Source organism: Trichoplax adhaerens, genomic scaffold, assembly GCF_000150275.1.
Source record: "Trichoplax adhaerens TRIADscaffold_3 genomic scaffold, whole genome shotgun sequence".
In the NCBI taxonomy this organism is placed as follows: domain Eukaryota; kingdom Metazoa; phylum Placozoa; class Uniplacotomia; order Trichoplacea; family Trichoplacidae; genus Trichoplax; species Trichoplax adhaerens.
In genome coordinates this window covers 8,529,618-8,545,123 of record NW_002060945.1, presented here as the reverse complement: position 1 = coordinate 8,545,123, position 15,506 = coordinate 8,529,618, and the positions used below count along the sequence as shown (strand labels likewise).

The 15,506-nt window shown below is 34.0% G+C and overlaps 3 protein-coding genes across 3 annotated transcripts; 2 read left to right on the top strand and 1 right to left on the bottom strand.

Annotated features, from left to right (window-relative positions):
• Positions 1–482: 482 nt before the first annotated feature.
• TRIADDRAFT_54980 (uncharacterized protein) lies at positions 483–4,862 on the top strand (the record flags this gene model as incomplete). Its single annotated transcript, XM_002111197.1, has 19 exons — positions 483–594; positions 725–828; positions 983–1,048; positions 1,180–1,236; positions 1,359–1,490; positions 1,576–1,682; positions 1,765–1,865; positions 1,994–2,094; positions 2,195–2,271; positions 2,832–2,890; positions 2,983–3,048; positions 3,179–3,258; positions 3,335–3,369; positions 3,703–3,781; positions 3,861–3,920; positions 3,999–4,104; positions 4,196–4,281; positions 4,434–4,534; positions 4,727–4,862. 19 exons carry the CDS (start codon positions 483–485, stop codon positions 4,860–4,862), a joined length of 1,665 nt encoding a protein of 554 aa, XP_002111233.1.
• Positions 4,863–5,206: 344 nt separating this feature from the next.
• TRIADDRAFT_54979 (uncharacterized protein) lies at positions 5,207–6,473 on the bottom strand (the record flags this gene model as incomplete). Its single annotated transcript, XM_002110656.1, has 2 exons — positions 5,207–5,422; positions 6,282–6,473. 2 exons carry the CDS (start codon positions 6,471–6,473, stop codon positions 5,207–5,209), a joined length of 408 nt encoding a protein of 135 aa, XP_002110692.1.
• A 684-nt stretch (positions 6,474–7,157) lies between these two features.
• On the top strand, positions 7,158–12,680 carry TRIADDRAFT_54978 (uncharacterized protein; the record flags this gene model as incomplete). The annotated part of the gene is made up of 20 exons (XM_002111196.1): positions 7,158–7,335; positions 7,738–7,868; positions 8,177–8,261; positions 8,424–8,475; positions 8,606–8,666; positions 8,760–8,822; positions 8,967–8,995; positions 9,109–9,180; positions 9,435–9,509; positions 9,614–9,687; positions 9,792–9,872; positions 9,970–10,093; positions 10,192–10,316; positions 10,390–10,445; positions 10,535–10,594; positions 10,663–10,785; positions 10,882–10,954; positions 11,047–11,145; positions 11,370–11,693; positions 11,779–12,680. 20 exons carry the CDS (start codon positions 7,158–7,160, stop codon positions 12,678–12,680), a joined length of 2,787 nt encoding a protein of 928 aa, XP_002111232.1.
• Between the last annotated feature and the right edge of the window lie 2,826 nt (positions 12,681–15,506).

The following is a 15,506-nucleotide window of genomic DNA, read 5'->3' as shown; positions in this document are numbered from 1 at the left end:
TACTTTATTACTTTTATATAATGCAATACAATATTGATTAACTCTTAGTAACTTTACTACTAGACACATAGTGATTAAATGCTAGTGGTCAATAGGTTAACGTATGCACTAGATAGATCGAGTAGTCCAATATTAAATTATCTTATCGAATTATGACTGGACACACAGGAGTCTAGATACACCAATACATGTCATAGATGGTAGTAAATAGCTTTGGGGACATTTGCTATTTATTGATAGATGGCGTTGGAAATTTTTGCAACACGCTAGTTAGCATTGCTCATATGGAAATATCAAAGCTATAATTTTATATCGTTCTACTTATCCAGTCTAATTGAAGACTTTACAATAACTTGTTATGGATGATAATATCCGCAAGCTAGCCCATCACTGCTGTGATGGAATGCCTCTATTATCTATCTTATATTTTTGTTCTTACTATAAAAATCGAGATTTGCTTTTACTTTATGAACGCAATCACAATGGTCTTATTCCTATATTATAAATCTTCGTTAGGTCATTTTATCGCGACGTCCTTAAATACAGGTCAAATTCAGTTATGGAAATACGATTGGAAACGTGATCTGTGCATAGGTTAGTCAGTAATCCTTAATATGTTATTATTATCTTATTAATTGATTAATGAATGACTGTTATATAAATATTATAATATGTATTGATTTGGCTAGTAATACCAGTGCTGTGCAATTGATATCTCTAATAGCTCATACCTACGAAGATTGCCAGCGAAGTGTTAATTCATTAACATTCGATCCTTATCGTCCAAACCTACTCTATGCTGGTTCACAAAGTCAGATAGTTGTTTTCGTGAGTTATTAATACTGTACTTTAATTGCATAGCCTCTACAGAAACGTGCTATATTTACTGGGGAAAAACCTATGCTAAAAGTTGTTTCCACTTTTATGGAACGTAATTGCCTCCATTTTAATTGCAGCTCTTTGCTTTTTGATTCATTCATAGGACTTAAGAGAAAAGAAGTTAGTTTCTACATACTTAGATCGCGAAGATGCAGTGAGAGATTTACGAGTTAGTTCTTATTTTATTTACTTAAAGTAAAATGATGATTATAGTGCTATAGTTTATCGGAAGTGGTACTTAGAACATACCAGTCCAATATAGCAGTTTTGATATTAACTGGAATCTGAATTATTTTGTAGTTCCCATATTCGGATAGGTCAGAATTTGCAACTGCTCACGATAGTGGGAAAGTGATGGTATAAATGATATTTCTCTTTCGACTATTAATTATTTATAAATGTGTCGGCTCTTGTTCTAATTGTGCTTAGGGTAAAACGTTCAACAGTATATTAAGTAATGCGAACTTCAATATTTTTAGATATGGGATACAAGAAAATCTGATAAATGTTTAAGAGTAATTTCATGCCATGCTCATGTAGTATTTTCTTGTGATTGGCATCCTACAAATAATCAACGAATGGTTACAGCCGGACGAGATCAATACATAAAGGTTTGATAGAACGTTGTTTAAATTTATTAAAATCGTACAATTGAAAGAACCATGGCAGCCAATAATGAATCACTTCCTACTGCAGGTCTGGGATCTCTCTGATAGCGTTGAATCAGCAGTTTACACTATCTTAACATATGCGGGTGTAAGAAAAGTACGATGGAGACCCGGTCATGATGATCAATGTGCAAGGTTTCATGATTGTTTGGTATTTAATTAATGAGATGACATGTCATTTTTTAATGCATCTGCGAATTTTTTCTAATTTGTAAAGTTATGGATCTATGGCATGGGATTGTGATATTAATATATGGGATTTAAGCAGAACATATATTCCTGTAGCCGTGTTAAAAAATCATTCACAGGTGATTTCAGGTATGGCGTATAGTTTGTATATTGATATTTGATAACTAATAGTATTATGTTTGTGGAAATGCAGTTGCTTTGCATAAGTATTTTTTCAATATCTGATTAAACTGCAATTTCGTTTCCCTTACGACTAGGTCTGATCTGGAGGGACAGCAATTCCTTAATTTCAAGTTCAGCAGATAACAGAATTTTGCTCGATGAACTAAAGAATCCTCACATTCCTGCCAAAGATGCTGTATGTGCTTCATATTAAGCCTACTATAGCTAGAGCATGAACAATGTGGACTAGTTTTTTTACAGTGATCTAATTTACTGTACATTTTTTATATTTATAGACCCCTTCCAGTCTTACTTTCAATGCTTATGGGCATCTATGCACGGCAATACGTACGCCTGTTGCAGATAAGGAGAGGTAATATCTATAACATATTTTAATCAGATCATAATGTTACCATTATTTTCACTGACAATGAATTCAAAATTCCATTATGTGTTTCATATTTCAGTAAAACTGTGGATGAAAATGACAACTTGTTCAAATTTTGTAACGCTTATCACCATCTTCAGTATAATAACAGTGTAGTAACGAGTTATGCCCAAAATTTAACGGTGAATTTTGCATACGAGATATTAAATGCAATTTACTAGTTACAGTACTCTAAGCTATCGTTCTGGAAAAGCAATTTTGGAATTGATAATTTCTTAAATAGGATGATAGAAAAATATATTACCTTGCGAAGCATTATTTAATAACTGGAAAATTATTCGGTCAAATTTGTGATCATAATAGAGAGGTATTCACATCATTATTAATTACTAGATATAATTAACGATTGTGAATCAGTTTTTATGTGGCTTCTAATATGTAGTAAATGTTAAGGTTGCCGACAAAGTTCAGTTACATCACATTGCACAAACTTGGTCTGTTCTCAAAGTAATGTACCAGAATTATTCAACACAAAATGATAATAGAAAAGTGTCGGTTCCGGATTTAGATCACTTTGGAAAAGATCTAGTTTTAGATGAAGATGGTAAGCATTAAACTTATGTCAGTAGCTTGTCCAAGAAAAAAATTGTTAGCTCTTTCGATGCGTAACAGTCATAAACTAAACTATATAACTAGATACGGACGGAAGTTTATCGGATGATGCACCAAGCAGTTCTTATGCATTCACTTCTGCTATGAGCGGTATAACAGTAGTCAATATTACGTTGCAAAATTTAAATTTCTAAAGTTAAGGATTTGAAGTTTTTCCAATATTTTAAATTATGTTTTAATATAAGACCGTGCAACTTCTTTCCAAAATGGTGACATTTAGATGACGGCGAAATTGGTATAGGTGCTCTTGATGGCGAGGTTTCCATATTTTCTTTTCAAGCTCCGGGTCATATGCCGACGGTTAGCTCCACTAAATGATCGTTATATGCTGTAATTTATCTTTACACCGCTTCATATGATGGCATTTTTTCTTTAGGAGGCCTTTGAGTATGCGAGCTTAGAGAATGATGGGTATGTAATCGGCCTGTAATTCTGTATTTCAGGATGTGATGAGACCTTATGTGTTTTTTAATGGATTATAGAAACCCCCAATTTTTCTCATAGCGTAGGTTATTCATTGCTATTAAAATGTTTATGATTATGTCCAAATTATAGAACTCCAACAATTGGGAGCGAATCCCAAGATAGAATAGAACGTGCTTCTTGGTATTATACATTTATTGTACCTTAATTTAAAACACCCCAATTTTAGTGTTGTGACTACAATAACGATTAACATGACATTTTAGGAAATGTAGTCACCACTAATGCAATAATTAAAATTACTGATTATTTTTCTCAAAGCGATAACTCTGAAAGCTACTCAAAACCAACGGAACTTGTAGCAGATTTATTCGTGACTAAGCCTACACCAGAAATGATAGTAAGCTGTGATATCAGTATCTTGTTACTTAGCTCAGAGTGATAGTGCCAACTATGCACATTTGTTATTACTTTGTTAGGTTCGCTCTTGGAAATTTTCGGACATTATTCCAGATTTGTTAAAATCTTATGCTGATGAAGTAAGTAAACGTGAGAATATGTCTTGATTTCTTATTCTTTGGCTTAGTAATGGTAAATATTTACGATTTCTATTTTAGGGAGATGTTCAAACGTGCGTTTCAATAATAGCTGCTCTTGGAGAACGATTTGATGTTACATCAATTAATGAAGAGACTGTCGTTAATTGGTATAATTATTATTTAGGTAAGTTAATTTACTAAAATTTAGTAATGACAGTAGTCAGATTATTGAACGATTGAAAAATCAATTACCAAACGTAACCCTATATTTATAGAGATTCTAGACAAATTTGAGCTTTGGAATGCTCATAACGAACTTATCAAAACTGCTCACTATAGCGCTATCAGGGAGTTAAGTTTCGTAAGTATTGCCTAGCGATTTGTAAATTAAACTGTCAAATTATTTTTTGTTCCAGACCGGCTGTTTCGAATACAGTATTGGAAAAAGGATAGTTGCAAATATGGAAAATTTATTTATGTTAAATTCTAAATGCTACCACTTTCATTTTTTAGTCTTGGCCTTACAACACTGGGTGCAACAATTGTAAAAAGGTTGTGAATAAAGCTGGTTGTTGTAATATTTGTAAGAAGCAAGCCGCTTTGTGCTCAGTTTGGTAAGCACTGACCTAGCTAGCTAACTTTTATGACTAGTCATACTGTATCATAACAGGATTTGTAATAGTATCCATACTTATATAATACTACAATAGCTGTAAATACCTCAAGTTATAACATTAATAAAGATTAAGAGAGAATATAGTAATAATATATTATCCTCGATGTTGACTGTCATAATACGTTTATAGCCATTTGCCTGTAAAAGGACTTTACGTATGGTGTCATGGATGTGGGCACGGAGGACATTTGCAGCATATGAAAGAATGGATAAAAAAAAATCATGTTTGTCCAACTGGCTGTAAACACCGATGTGAATATGACTGATCAGATTCTTTACTGCCAAAAGATTTAAATGCGTTATAATTATTGTATTGATAAAATCATTTGTTACAAAGTATTAAAATAAATTAAACAACAATATATTTGTCTATGCGTATGTCGTAGACAGTGCTATTCAATGTAGATTAACATAATGTAATACAAGCGTAAAGTATGGTCGACAGGTAGAGCATACTTGTCTTTAAAGTCTGAAGGTGATATCAATTGTATTGACTTAATACCGTTGTCTTATATACAAATATTTACATCTAAAGACAGAATTTCTAATGTAAGTGTAAGTATTTGACAGCACTTATCATCCACTGTATAAAGCTCTGAGATAACATATATTACTTTATAGGTGAACGTGGAGCTGGTTCATTTACAATTTCTTCCGTAGTATCTACAGATTCTTTTTCTATGTATTCCTCTGCGGTTGGTTGTATTCCTTGATCGTCTGTAGATTCTTGTATTATATGTTTTAATTTTCTCCAAGGATCTTGTAGCATAGATTCCTTAAAGTATGAACGTGGATTAAAGTCGTAGTCCCGTTGTTTTTGAGGACCCTATAATTGAATATGCACAAAATTTAGTTTTGTAGTAAACAAGGATGGTTGTAAATGCTTGATGTCCTCCTGATCATTTAGAAGGACGAATTGATACAGTCATAATTTGCAAATTCAAATGAATAAAATTGTATATTTCATGTAAGGAGCACACGCAACAATGAGTCGAACTGATACTATAGTCAGATGATTTAACGTCGTGACTGTGATTAAGTTTCAATCAGAGGACGGTTTACGCGTACCTTCCTCTTAAACGGTATATTGCATGCACATTCTACTATCAAAGTATGTCAAGTATAACTTAAAGCGAAAATATTTATCACCGGTCTATTTTAATTGAATTTTCGGAGTGCCTGGTCTGGAGTAGTCGTAAACTGAAGAATTAGAGAGTAGCAATACAGCAGTAGTGCAACAAGAAGAGTCTGTTTACTTTTCAGCAAGATTTACAATCTTATCGTTACTTGATCTTACTAAGTCTAAAGCGATTAATGCAGTAGTATTAGATCACTGTTGTAGAAAACTGTACTAGGTAACAACGTTATAACTAGGCTAATCTCAGGTGTCATGCCACTTTAGCCGGCTCATATTTAAGTATGGAGCTACCATCAAGAATTCGCATCACAAGCATTACAGTAATTGAGTTATCTAGCGATGACATTGAAGCGATCAGCATAATGCGAAGCAGTCTTGCTTGTCTATTGTCATATAATACTCGTATTGCATGCAATTATCAATTTAAATGAACACTTCTAGTTGTCCTGTTATAACAATATATATACATATGCACTAGTACGTATATTCAACATATAAAAGTGATCAAGACTATTGAATGAAATTTACGAAAGGAACTAGTCATTACCCGGTTTCTAGGGAATCGTCCCCTGTAGCTTCCACGATGGCCACGACTACTACCGCTTTGGAAACGCAGTTGTGACGTTGGATCAAATGGATAGTTGCTAGCGCCACCAGGACCGAACGGAGGTCTAATCGGCCTATTCATTTGTATAGCTCGTGGATTAAAGAATCGATTAGGTCTTGGATTGCGATACATAATTGTTGATTCATGGGCTGTGATGGAGGTTGAAATTTTCAATGTTGGAGGCACCAACAGCAGCAGCACCAGCTGAGTCCAATGAGTGAATCTACGGATCTCTCGTTTACAGTTCAGTTCAGTTCAGTGCAGTTCAGTACAGCTGTACGGTACAGTACTGTACACTGTACAGTACATGTATTAACAGTAGACAGTACAGTACTGTACAGTACAGTACTGTACTGTACTGTATAATACAGTACAGTACATGTACAGTACAGTATATTGTAAAGTACAGTACATAGTACAGTACCGAATACACTGTAGCATTACTACAGACTACTGTACAGTACAGTACAGTATACAAATTTTCTGTTGGTGGTTGTCTGATGATTACAGTTATGGACGGACTGCTGCAGTAGTGAATCTACGCATCTCTCGTTTACGGTTCAGTTCAGTTCAGTTCAGTACAGTATTAACAGTAGACAGTACTGTACACTGTACAGTACATTGTACAATACTGTACTGTACAGTGTACAGTATAACATACTGTAGATTACAGTACATAGTACAGTACCGAATAGTACTGTACACTGTACTGTACTACTACAGGTCTACAGTACTGTATACAAATTTTCTGTTGATGGTTGTCTGATGATTACAGTATGGACGGACTACTGCAGTCGGATACTTTACCGCGCCAGTATGGTAACGAACGAGTCGGCCAGTCACGACCTGTGTGCTGCAGGCCTTCAGCGCAAATTCTTTGTTAAGGTGAACAATCTTAAGACACAGTTAACAGTTACAGTATCAGACTGGGCAGTGGTCTGTTGTACCTTCTACTGTAGCATGACCGCAATGTTCACTGACAGCCTGACTCAAGGTAATCACTGAGAGGCTTGGGCCAAGCAAACAGCGTTCATCATGTCGATAGGTAACGAGATCGAGAAATGGAAGGAGATTTTAAAGGGATTACAAGACGAATTCATTCATTCAGATAGCGATGGAAGTAAAAGTAAGCTCTATCAATAGGAAATATATCGATGTGGATAATGTGATATAGGGTCGTTTTTCAATGTCTTTTTATTATTGTTCTATGTAAGCGATAAACACCACGGTAAAATGTTCATAGTACTGTACGTATTGCAAACCGCGCTTGCAGCCGTACTATATGGAGCGTAGTAATAACTGTCGGTTGCCCTGACATCACAATGGATTCCATCTTCTTTGCAAGTTGGATGATGATTTGACTTGAAAATGAATGGATGGATTGTTATTTTTGTAGTTCATCCTTTTGCTGAAAATAACTTCAATCAAATCCACGCTAATTTTAAAAATTCAATCGCCAATATGAAGCAACACCTGGATAATATTCTACAAATGGATAATAGTTCTCGGATTCTTCTGTTATGCCAGGTCAGCGACATCAAGTCTACTATCTACTCGAATTCATTTCTCAATGTATCATTATTGCCAGTTATATTTAGAAATGTCATGAAAAATAGTTTAGTTAAATTAAGTAATGAAAGATCGCTGTCATGGTTATATAAAGTTGACTCAATTCTACGATGGATCTTCAGCTTGCCATAAACTATTGTTATTACCATCATTGATTAATTTAATCTCCTTGTATGCTAATGCCCATGCAACAGGGTGTAGACTGCAATGATTTTGGATAATATCACTTGATTGATTTATTAAATTGCCCCTTTTTTCTTGGATAGGATAAATTCCAGCAGCAAGAAAATTGTAAATACATCAAATCATATTTGAGAAATATCATTGAATCTTTAGGTGTACATTCGTCAGGTAAATCATATATTTCTTCCTATCAACTTATTTCAACGTAGAAAATATGAATGCTACTTTAACATGGCTCCTGTTGATAAAAAATAGGAGAAGCATATATAGCTATAAATAAGTCATATTGAGCCTGATAGCTTACTTACATAACTTTAATATTTATTGCAGCAAGCGATACCGATTATATACCTTACCTTGAGATAATTGCAAGAAGTGCCAAGTCAGTATATTTAATATTCATTGCAACGCTATGATATTAGACCTCTCGTATTAGCTAGATACTTAAATCAACTTGATGCTTAAAGGCAACGTAAAAGAAGCAAATTTATTTCAATTTTAAAATTTTTCAGTTTAAAATTTGTTCACCATGGGGACAATTGCTTCATTTCTTCGGATATGTTTTACGTCGAGGTTAGTGGATGTATCATAGTCTACTAGATAAAGTTTCAGGAACAAATTATTGACGTAACGATGACATTCATCAACGTACGTACATTTATATAGATAACTTTGAAAAATCATAAAGAGGTAACAGAAGTTAAAGTTGTTCATGGAGAAGATCCTAAAGTAAGTGCAAAACATGTCTACTTGCTATTTTAAAATAATGAAGAATTGGTGCAAAACATGGATATCTTAGACATACGGCTGGTATACTACGTCTGTATTAAATTAAAATATATAATAGGAACTATAATTATTTCTTATTGATAGGTTACTCCCGTTATGACCGATCTACTTAGGTGATTATTTATGCATAAGATGTTTATCTTTTAAAGTGCCTTCGAGACATTTTTGTTAAAATTCCGTAACACTGAGGTAAATTTCTGAATATCTTTGAAATCGTAAACTATAGGAAACGCCAATTTCAGGAATTCAAGAAGCATTTACTAGGCTTATCAAGCCTCTACCAACTATTTGGTACAAGGTAGGTTATCATACGCTGGCAGCATTGTTAAAATTATACGGAGTACATAGCCAATTGTAGTGTCCCTGACTAAATCTTAGCACGCAAGTGGGTATTGTTGTATTTTTAAATTGAATGATACATTAAACTTTCAACTGGACATTCACTGGTTTCATTAGCATATTTTTGCATCTATCGATTTCTATTTGAGTAATGCTTTAGCAGGGCTAGAAAGGGCTATTTTCTTAAATTTGTGTCCGTTTTATATCTTTAAGTACTGAAAAAAGTTTGGCATTTATGGCTTTACAAGCAGTGGAAACTGATCTGTCAACATTAGCTGCATATCAAAAGTAAGATAGATATATGATATGAGTTTCAAGACGATATTTATTACCGTATTTTTGTAGAAAAACAACATCAGTAAGTGTTGAGATATTCTTTTATTCTTGTCTAGTTTATCAGGCCAAAATAATCCAATGGAAATTATTAACAAAGGCTATGTCGGCCATGTAACTGAAAGAGAAGGAGGTCTGTACAGTCTATAGTATATATACTTTATAACTAATTTAATATTATTTTATTGTATATTAGAACAGTTTTGTCAGGTTTATAATCATTTTGCGGTTTTGTAGGTCTACCTATGAAGCTTACCTTCTATATTTCTCCAAAAGATATGTTCGATAATAACACTAGCGAAAAAATTAATTTAGAAGGTAATTGGTAGATACAGATTCTTATAGGCACACTATATAATGTACATGTGTTAACATCATTCAGATATTTGAACTAAAATGATTACTATTATCATAGATGCAATTATCAAAGGTAGAGCAATCGGATTTTCAGCTTCCGTTTTAATCGAACAAGGGAAAAAGTGTTTATTACCAAAGCTGCCTGTAGTTGTTCTACCAACTCAGGTTACTGACGTACCAAGGTTGGTGCTCCATCTTATTTATCTAATTTTGAAACCGTATCCATACAATGGATGATTTTTTTAATAAAATTTTTCGAATATTATCTTATTAAATTTAGTTACAAAAAATTATGTAACGAAAACAGTGCAGAATTACCTGCGAGTTTTGTTTTAGTCTTTGATGACTTTATTCCTGTGGATGCGAGTATAATGGCAAAAATCTATAAGATTGTGAAAGGACAAGGTATTCGATGATAGCCGCTATGAATTATCGTACCCTGTCCATACTTCATGAATACTTGCTTACTTTTTTATAGACAAAGTCTATATAAATTCGTCCTCGGCTACCATTGAAGATTTACTTGCATCAAACGTATGCTGACTGTTTGATAATTTAGTATTTATGATAAGATCCGATTTTTACAGCATTATAAATTGTATTCTTTTGCATCTTTACCATAGTTTCGTGAGGAAAAAGCAAAAAATGGCTTTCATCGGAATCGAAACTCCTCTTTTGTTGTTGTAAGTAGTTAACTTCTTGGAAATATTTCATACTACTTTATCTCAACTTGATATTTTGTGTCACTCAGAAATTACCGGATCAGAAGCAGAAGTATGTTTTCTGTAAATCGTTGGATTCAGTACCATTGGGAACATTAAACGTCAAAAGAATCCCTTTTTTAAATCCTCAACAAGTTCCGCGTATTATTACGGTAGTGCAGATTTAGAATATTATATACATTAATGAATGAAAGTGCATTTATAGTACGTTCTTTAAAATTTCTTGTTTGATTCTTACTCGTGTGTAGCTATTAAGACAACAGATAGTTTTCAACGAATTAATTAGCAGTTGCGTATGTGGACAGCCGAACGATCTCAGAGGTAAAAATAGTTAAATGATTTACGCGATCTGATTATTATACTTTTTAATTGATTGTGAGTCTCTGGATTATTGTAATCTCTTTAAAACATAGATGATGAAGTAGGAATTACAACATTTGAAGTCATTACTTTCCCGCCCAATTTGTTATGTTTAACTTTTCAGCATCCGTTAAGTGATTTTCTCATGTCTGGTAAGATTTTGTGCAGTATGAATTGTGCATATGTCCTCATCTCCATGAAAAAGTACATAAAATTGTTCTTTATAGTTGAAATTAGTGTCAACGAAAATGGAACGGTGTCGGGGCGTGCGTGCGTATGTCCGGGAGATGTATCATTCTGTACAGACGAGTATATTACAAGAATACTGCAGGCGTAAGATAAGAATATTAGTTTGTTATACAATTTATACTATAAGTGTATGTTGTAATCTGTCTATTATGTTTATACGAAATATGGACTAATGGGAGGCTACCACAATTTGCTTTGCTATGCTTTAGTTGCTTAAGCATACCAGTTACGCTAAGGGCGATATTACGTAAATCCGTCAGTTATTCGGCGAATCAGCAGGGAGACAGTCACGATATTGCGATTCCAAGTTCAGCTGGAAGCACCGATGCAGAAAACCAAGTTATGCAATTTTCTAATATTCTTTCACCAACTACTAGTTTATCAATGAAGTTAACCGATGCTGTTGAACAAAATCCTACTAAACGTAAACGTAATGATAGTGAAATTGAAGGTAAAAATTTTTCAATACCAGTCATTATTACTGCTTGCAACGGTTATAATGCTACTGATATTTAACGTTATTATTTTTTAAACAGAAGCGAATGTAAACGATTTCGGACAAGAATCGGCTGTACGCGTAGTTGAGGCTGGTACAGGCTCAGTAACAGAAACAAAGTCTGCTAGTAATGATAATAATGAAATTGAAACACCACCTGCCAAGGTGTTTATTGAAGATACTGATGTCATGGAATCTCCAATTGTTGGAGAGACTGAATATAGTAAAATGTCAGAAATGAATGATAAACCTGAAGATGAAAATAATCATGAACCTGAACCAGTAGTTGAAAATATTGTGACATCGGCTATTGAAGAGCCTGCTGATGCTAGAGTGGTATCTGAGTTAGAAGCTTTTGTTCATAACACTGTACATGATTCTCCTTCGACGTTGTCGAAAGACCCAGCGACTTATCTTCAAACAGTCGATTTGAGTAATACTACAGCTGAAAGTAATTCTGAGCCCATTAATGACGTGTCAATTCCGGAAAGCGATCGTGATGAAATAGATCGCTTGCCCAATCCTGCAAGTATTGGTGAGATGGATAGCGATGGCAATATAATGATAACATCTATTGATGAAGTTATTACTGGATCTATACCCTCTGTTGAAGATAGTATGGTTGCAACTAGTGATCCTGGAATGGAAGGGGCAGATCTATTAAGTGCCATATCTGATCTTGCTGGGAGTGGTTCCGTCAATTTGGAGAAAAGTGACGATCCATCTAGTTTGCCCAGTATCAATGACCCTACGATTAGTAAATTGTTAGGTTTATCTCGAGAGGATGAAACTGAACTTGATGAAGAAATGATTGCTGGAGCTGAGCAAAATCTTTTAGGGCTTGCGAGTTATAATTCTCCGGAAATGGATGATAGCTTTGCTCAGATAGGTTCGATAATTGGTGAGCCAGATAAGGAATTAGAAGAGGAAGAAAATAACTAATTCGGTTTAGTTGTAAAATAAACATATAATGAATATAACTCGAAAATAAATAGGCTGTAATTTTTTATGATAATTCAAAATTTACAGTCTATATCGAAAATTACCCCAAATGCCAATTTTGAATGCGAATATGGTACTGGCTAACTAGCAATACTTTTTTCTGAGTGACAGAAATTGTAGTGATTGTGTGGCTTCGATAATATAATTAATAAACTAACTTCTATAGTCTATCACTATGTGACATTACTTTCAGCAATGGTAATTTTATACCTTAGTACTGTATATTTATTCGGCCTGCTATTTCTTTCTAAATTGGCAAGATTACCTTATTCGATTGTATGTTGAATATAGCATTCGATCTACACTTTTAAAAACGATGTAGACTATATCTACACTATTATTATAAATACTACTGTTGCTATATATCAAATTGTTTATAATGTATCAAAATTAAATGTTTTTTTGTGGAATAACTTTTTGAAATTATCCAAATCTTATGTAGTTATCTGTAATATTTTCACCTTGCACTGATTTCAGTGATATACTAAGTTATTGGATTCTATTAGTCAATATTTGATTATCATTCTGTTATGAGCTTTAAACGTATTTAGCAATGTGTACTTTGAATTGACACTGATTGTACCTTCCGTTTAAACATTGATTAACCCATTGGTTATTGAGGTTGCTGGTGAATATTCTTTTCCGAAATTAATAATGCTATTCAGCTATCCAGTTCGATACATAAAACATTGTTTAATTGTTGCTATTTTAGTCCTCCTGTATTAGGATGATTTAGATAAACGGATTTTGAAATTTTATGATTTCAACATCTGTACGTGGATTGAATCTGCAATTACTTTGTATACTAATACTTTATTAAAGTATCGTGTTGTAGATTTCGTCTACTTGGGAATCTGTCGTATTGCAATAGGGTATACTATCTCGCGATCATGCAGCGAGAGGGTTTAGCGTAGATTGTACTTCACATAATAATGCGTGAGCCGTCTCAATAAAAATTCATTTTCAATCTCATGTGTTGATATGCATACTTGTGTTACCCTGAGTACAATTGCAGCACGACGACTAAAAAATACTACAACAGTAGTCCTTTTTCACGATTCATTTTATTAGTAAGGGCTAAGGCTAAGATAAAATAGGTTTGGATAAGTTATCCAATCACACAAGATGACAACTCCTTCCAAGTGTTTCAAGCCGGCTTCTTTTCAAGTTAGTCAAAAGTAGTAGATTACTGTACAGTACTTCAACAGTATCAGAATTAACAAAAGTGTTAAGCCTTGACTCTATACAGAGCAAAATATAGTGAATTAAATTAACACTCTAACTGTATGAGAGATCTGATACAGTATGTACTCGTGTTCCGCATTTGGTGAAAAACTTTGCTCGCTCAAAATTCGTCAGTGTAGACTACTCGTATATGGGCAATGTTGATTACTGTTAACTACTATCCACTTGAATTCACTAGTGTAGTGCTACTTCCGTAAGCGATACAGAATCGTGTTTTGCTTCACTGTGTTATATTATCGTTATTCAGTGCAGACTACTTTTCATACTACTGTATTTTCGAATTGTCTTTTCAGGTATTTCCGATATTAGTCCTTAAAATTGTTCTGCGAACTACGAAGCTTAGAGGCATTTTGCCTCCACCTAGAATTTCCATCTTGCTATGGACTTGTTAACTAAGACAGGACTAGTCCGGTCCCGGATCGGACTACCCTTTACAGTACAGTACAGTATCATTACAGTACCGTACTGTAAGAGTTTACTGATACTGTACACTGTACAGTATCAGTAAACGTGACGGCGTATCAGAAAGCGTGGCGCGATTTTTAACAATTGTTTTGTAGTGTAGCTTGACGCCACTTGCAAGTTGTCGCCTCGTCCTTCATTTTGACAGCTTTCATTGAAATTCACTGAACTACCAAGAAATAAAAAATTTCAACAAAATGGCCGTCGAGTCCCCGTGGCCGAAAACAATTCAGGCTTTAAGTAGATTAAGTGATGCTCTATCCTGTTGTGTCTGGTAGGTTGCGTTAGAAGAGGTCTTTTCTGGTAAGAGGTAATTTGAGTTGGTAAGATTGGCTATTGAATGTTGTTGTTTTATTCATTTTGTATCTCATAGTAAAAAATTAATGACAAAGCCTTCGGTAGCTGCAGAATGTGGCCACTTTTTCTGTAGGTAAGGTCGATAGAAATTGCCTTTTCTTGTATAAAACAGCATAAAACAAGCGTATATGATTAAGGCGGTGTTGTGCGTATTAGTACACTGTAAACAATTCACAGGCATTGAAAATAGCAAGTAAAATAAAAAGTAAAATAGGATACTTCTTCCAATATTGTATAGTAAGATAGACAGTACATGAGTACTGTACATTATTGCAATATGTGCATACTATATGCTGTACGCATCGACTTTCAATGGAGCCTCTGTAGAACGCAAGCTGGACAGAACAATATTACCAAAGAAAACTTGCTTACATAGTAGGACTTAACTTTAAATTAAGCTGGTATTAGCGTAAAGGAAAGGGAAAACTTGATGATACTTGTAATATTATAGCTTCTATGACAATATAGTGATGCTTGAAATCATTGCACACTAAGTAAGAGTTACCCTAACCACGAACTACGCGGAAGAAGACCCTACATTCCTACAGTAACTAGGTCTTCTTCTAGTAATCCATAGCCTAACTTAAGCTGTTAAATGTGCGCTAATAGTCATGTTTGAAATCATTACTGATTGACAGGATATTATCTAATGTTCCATCTAACTAATAATTAATTATCACTTACATGGAACATGAGATAATA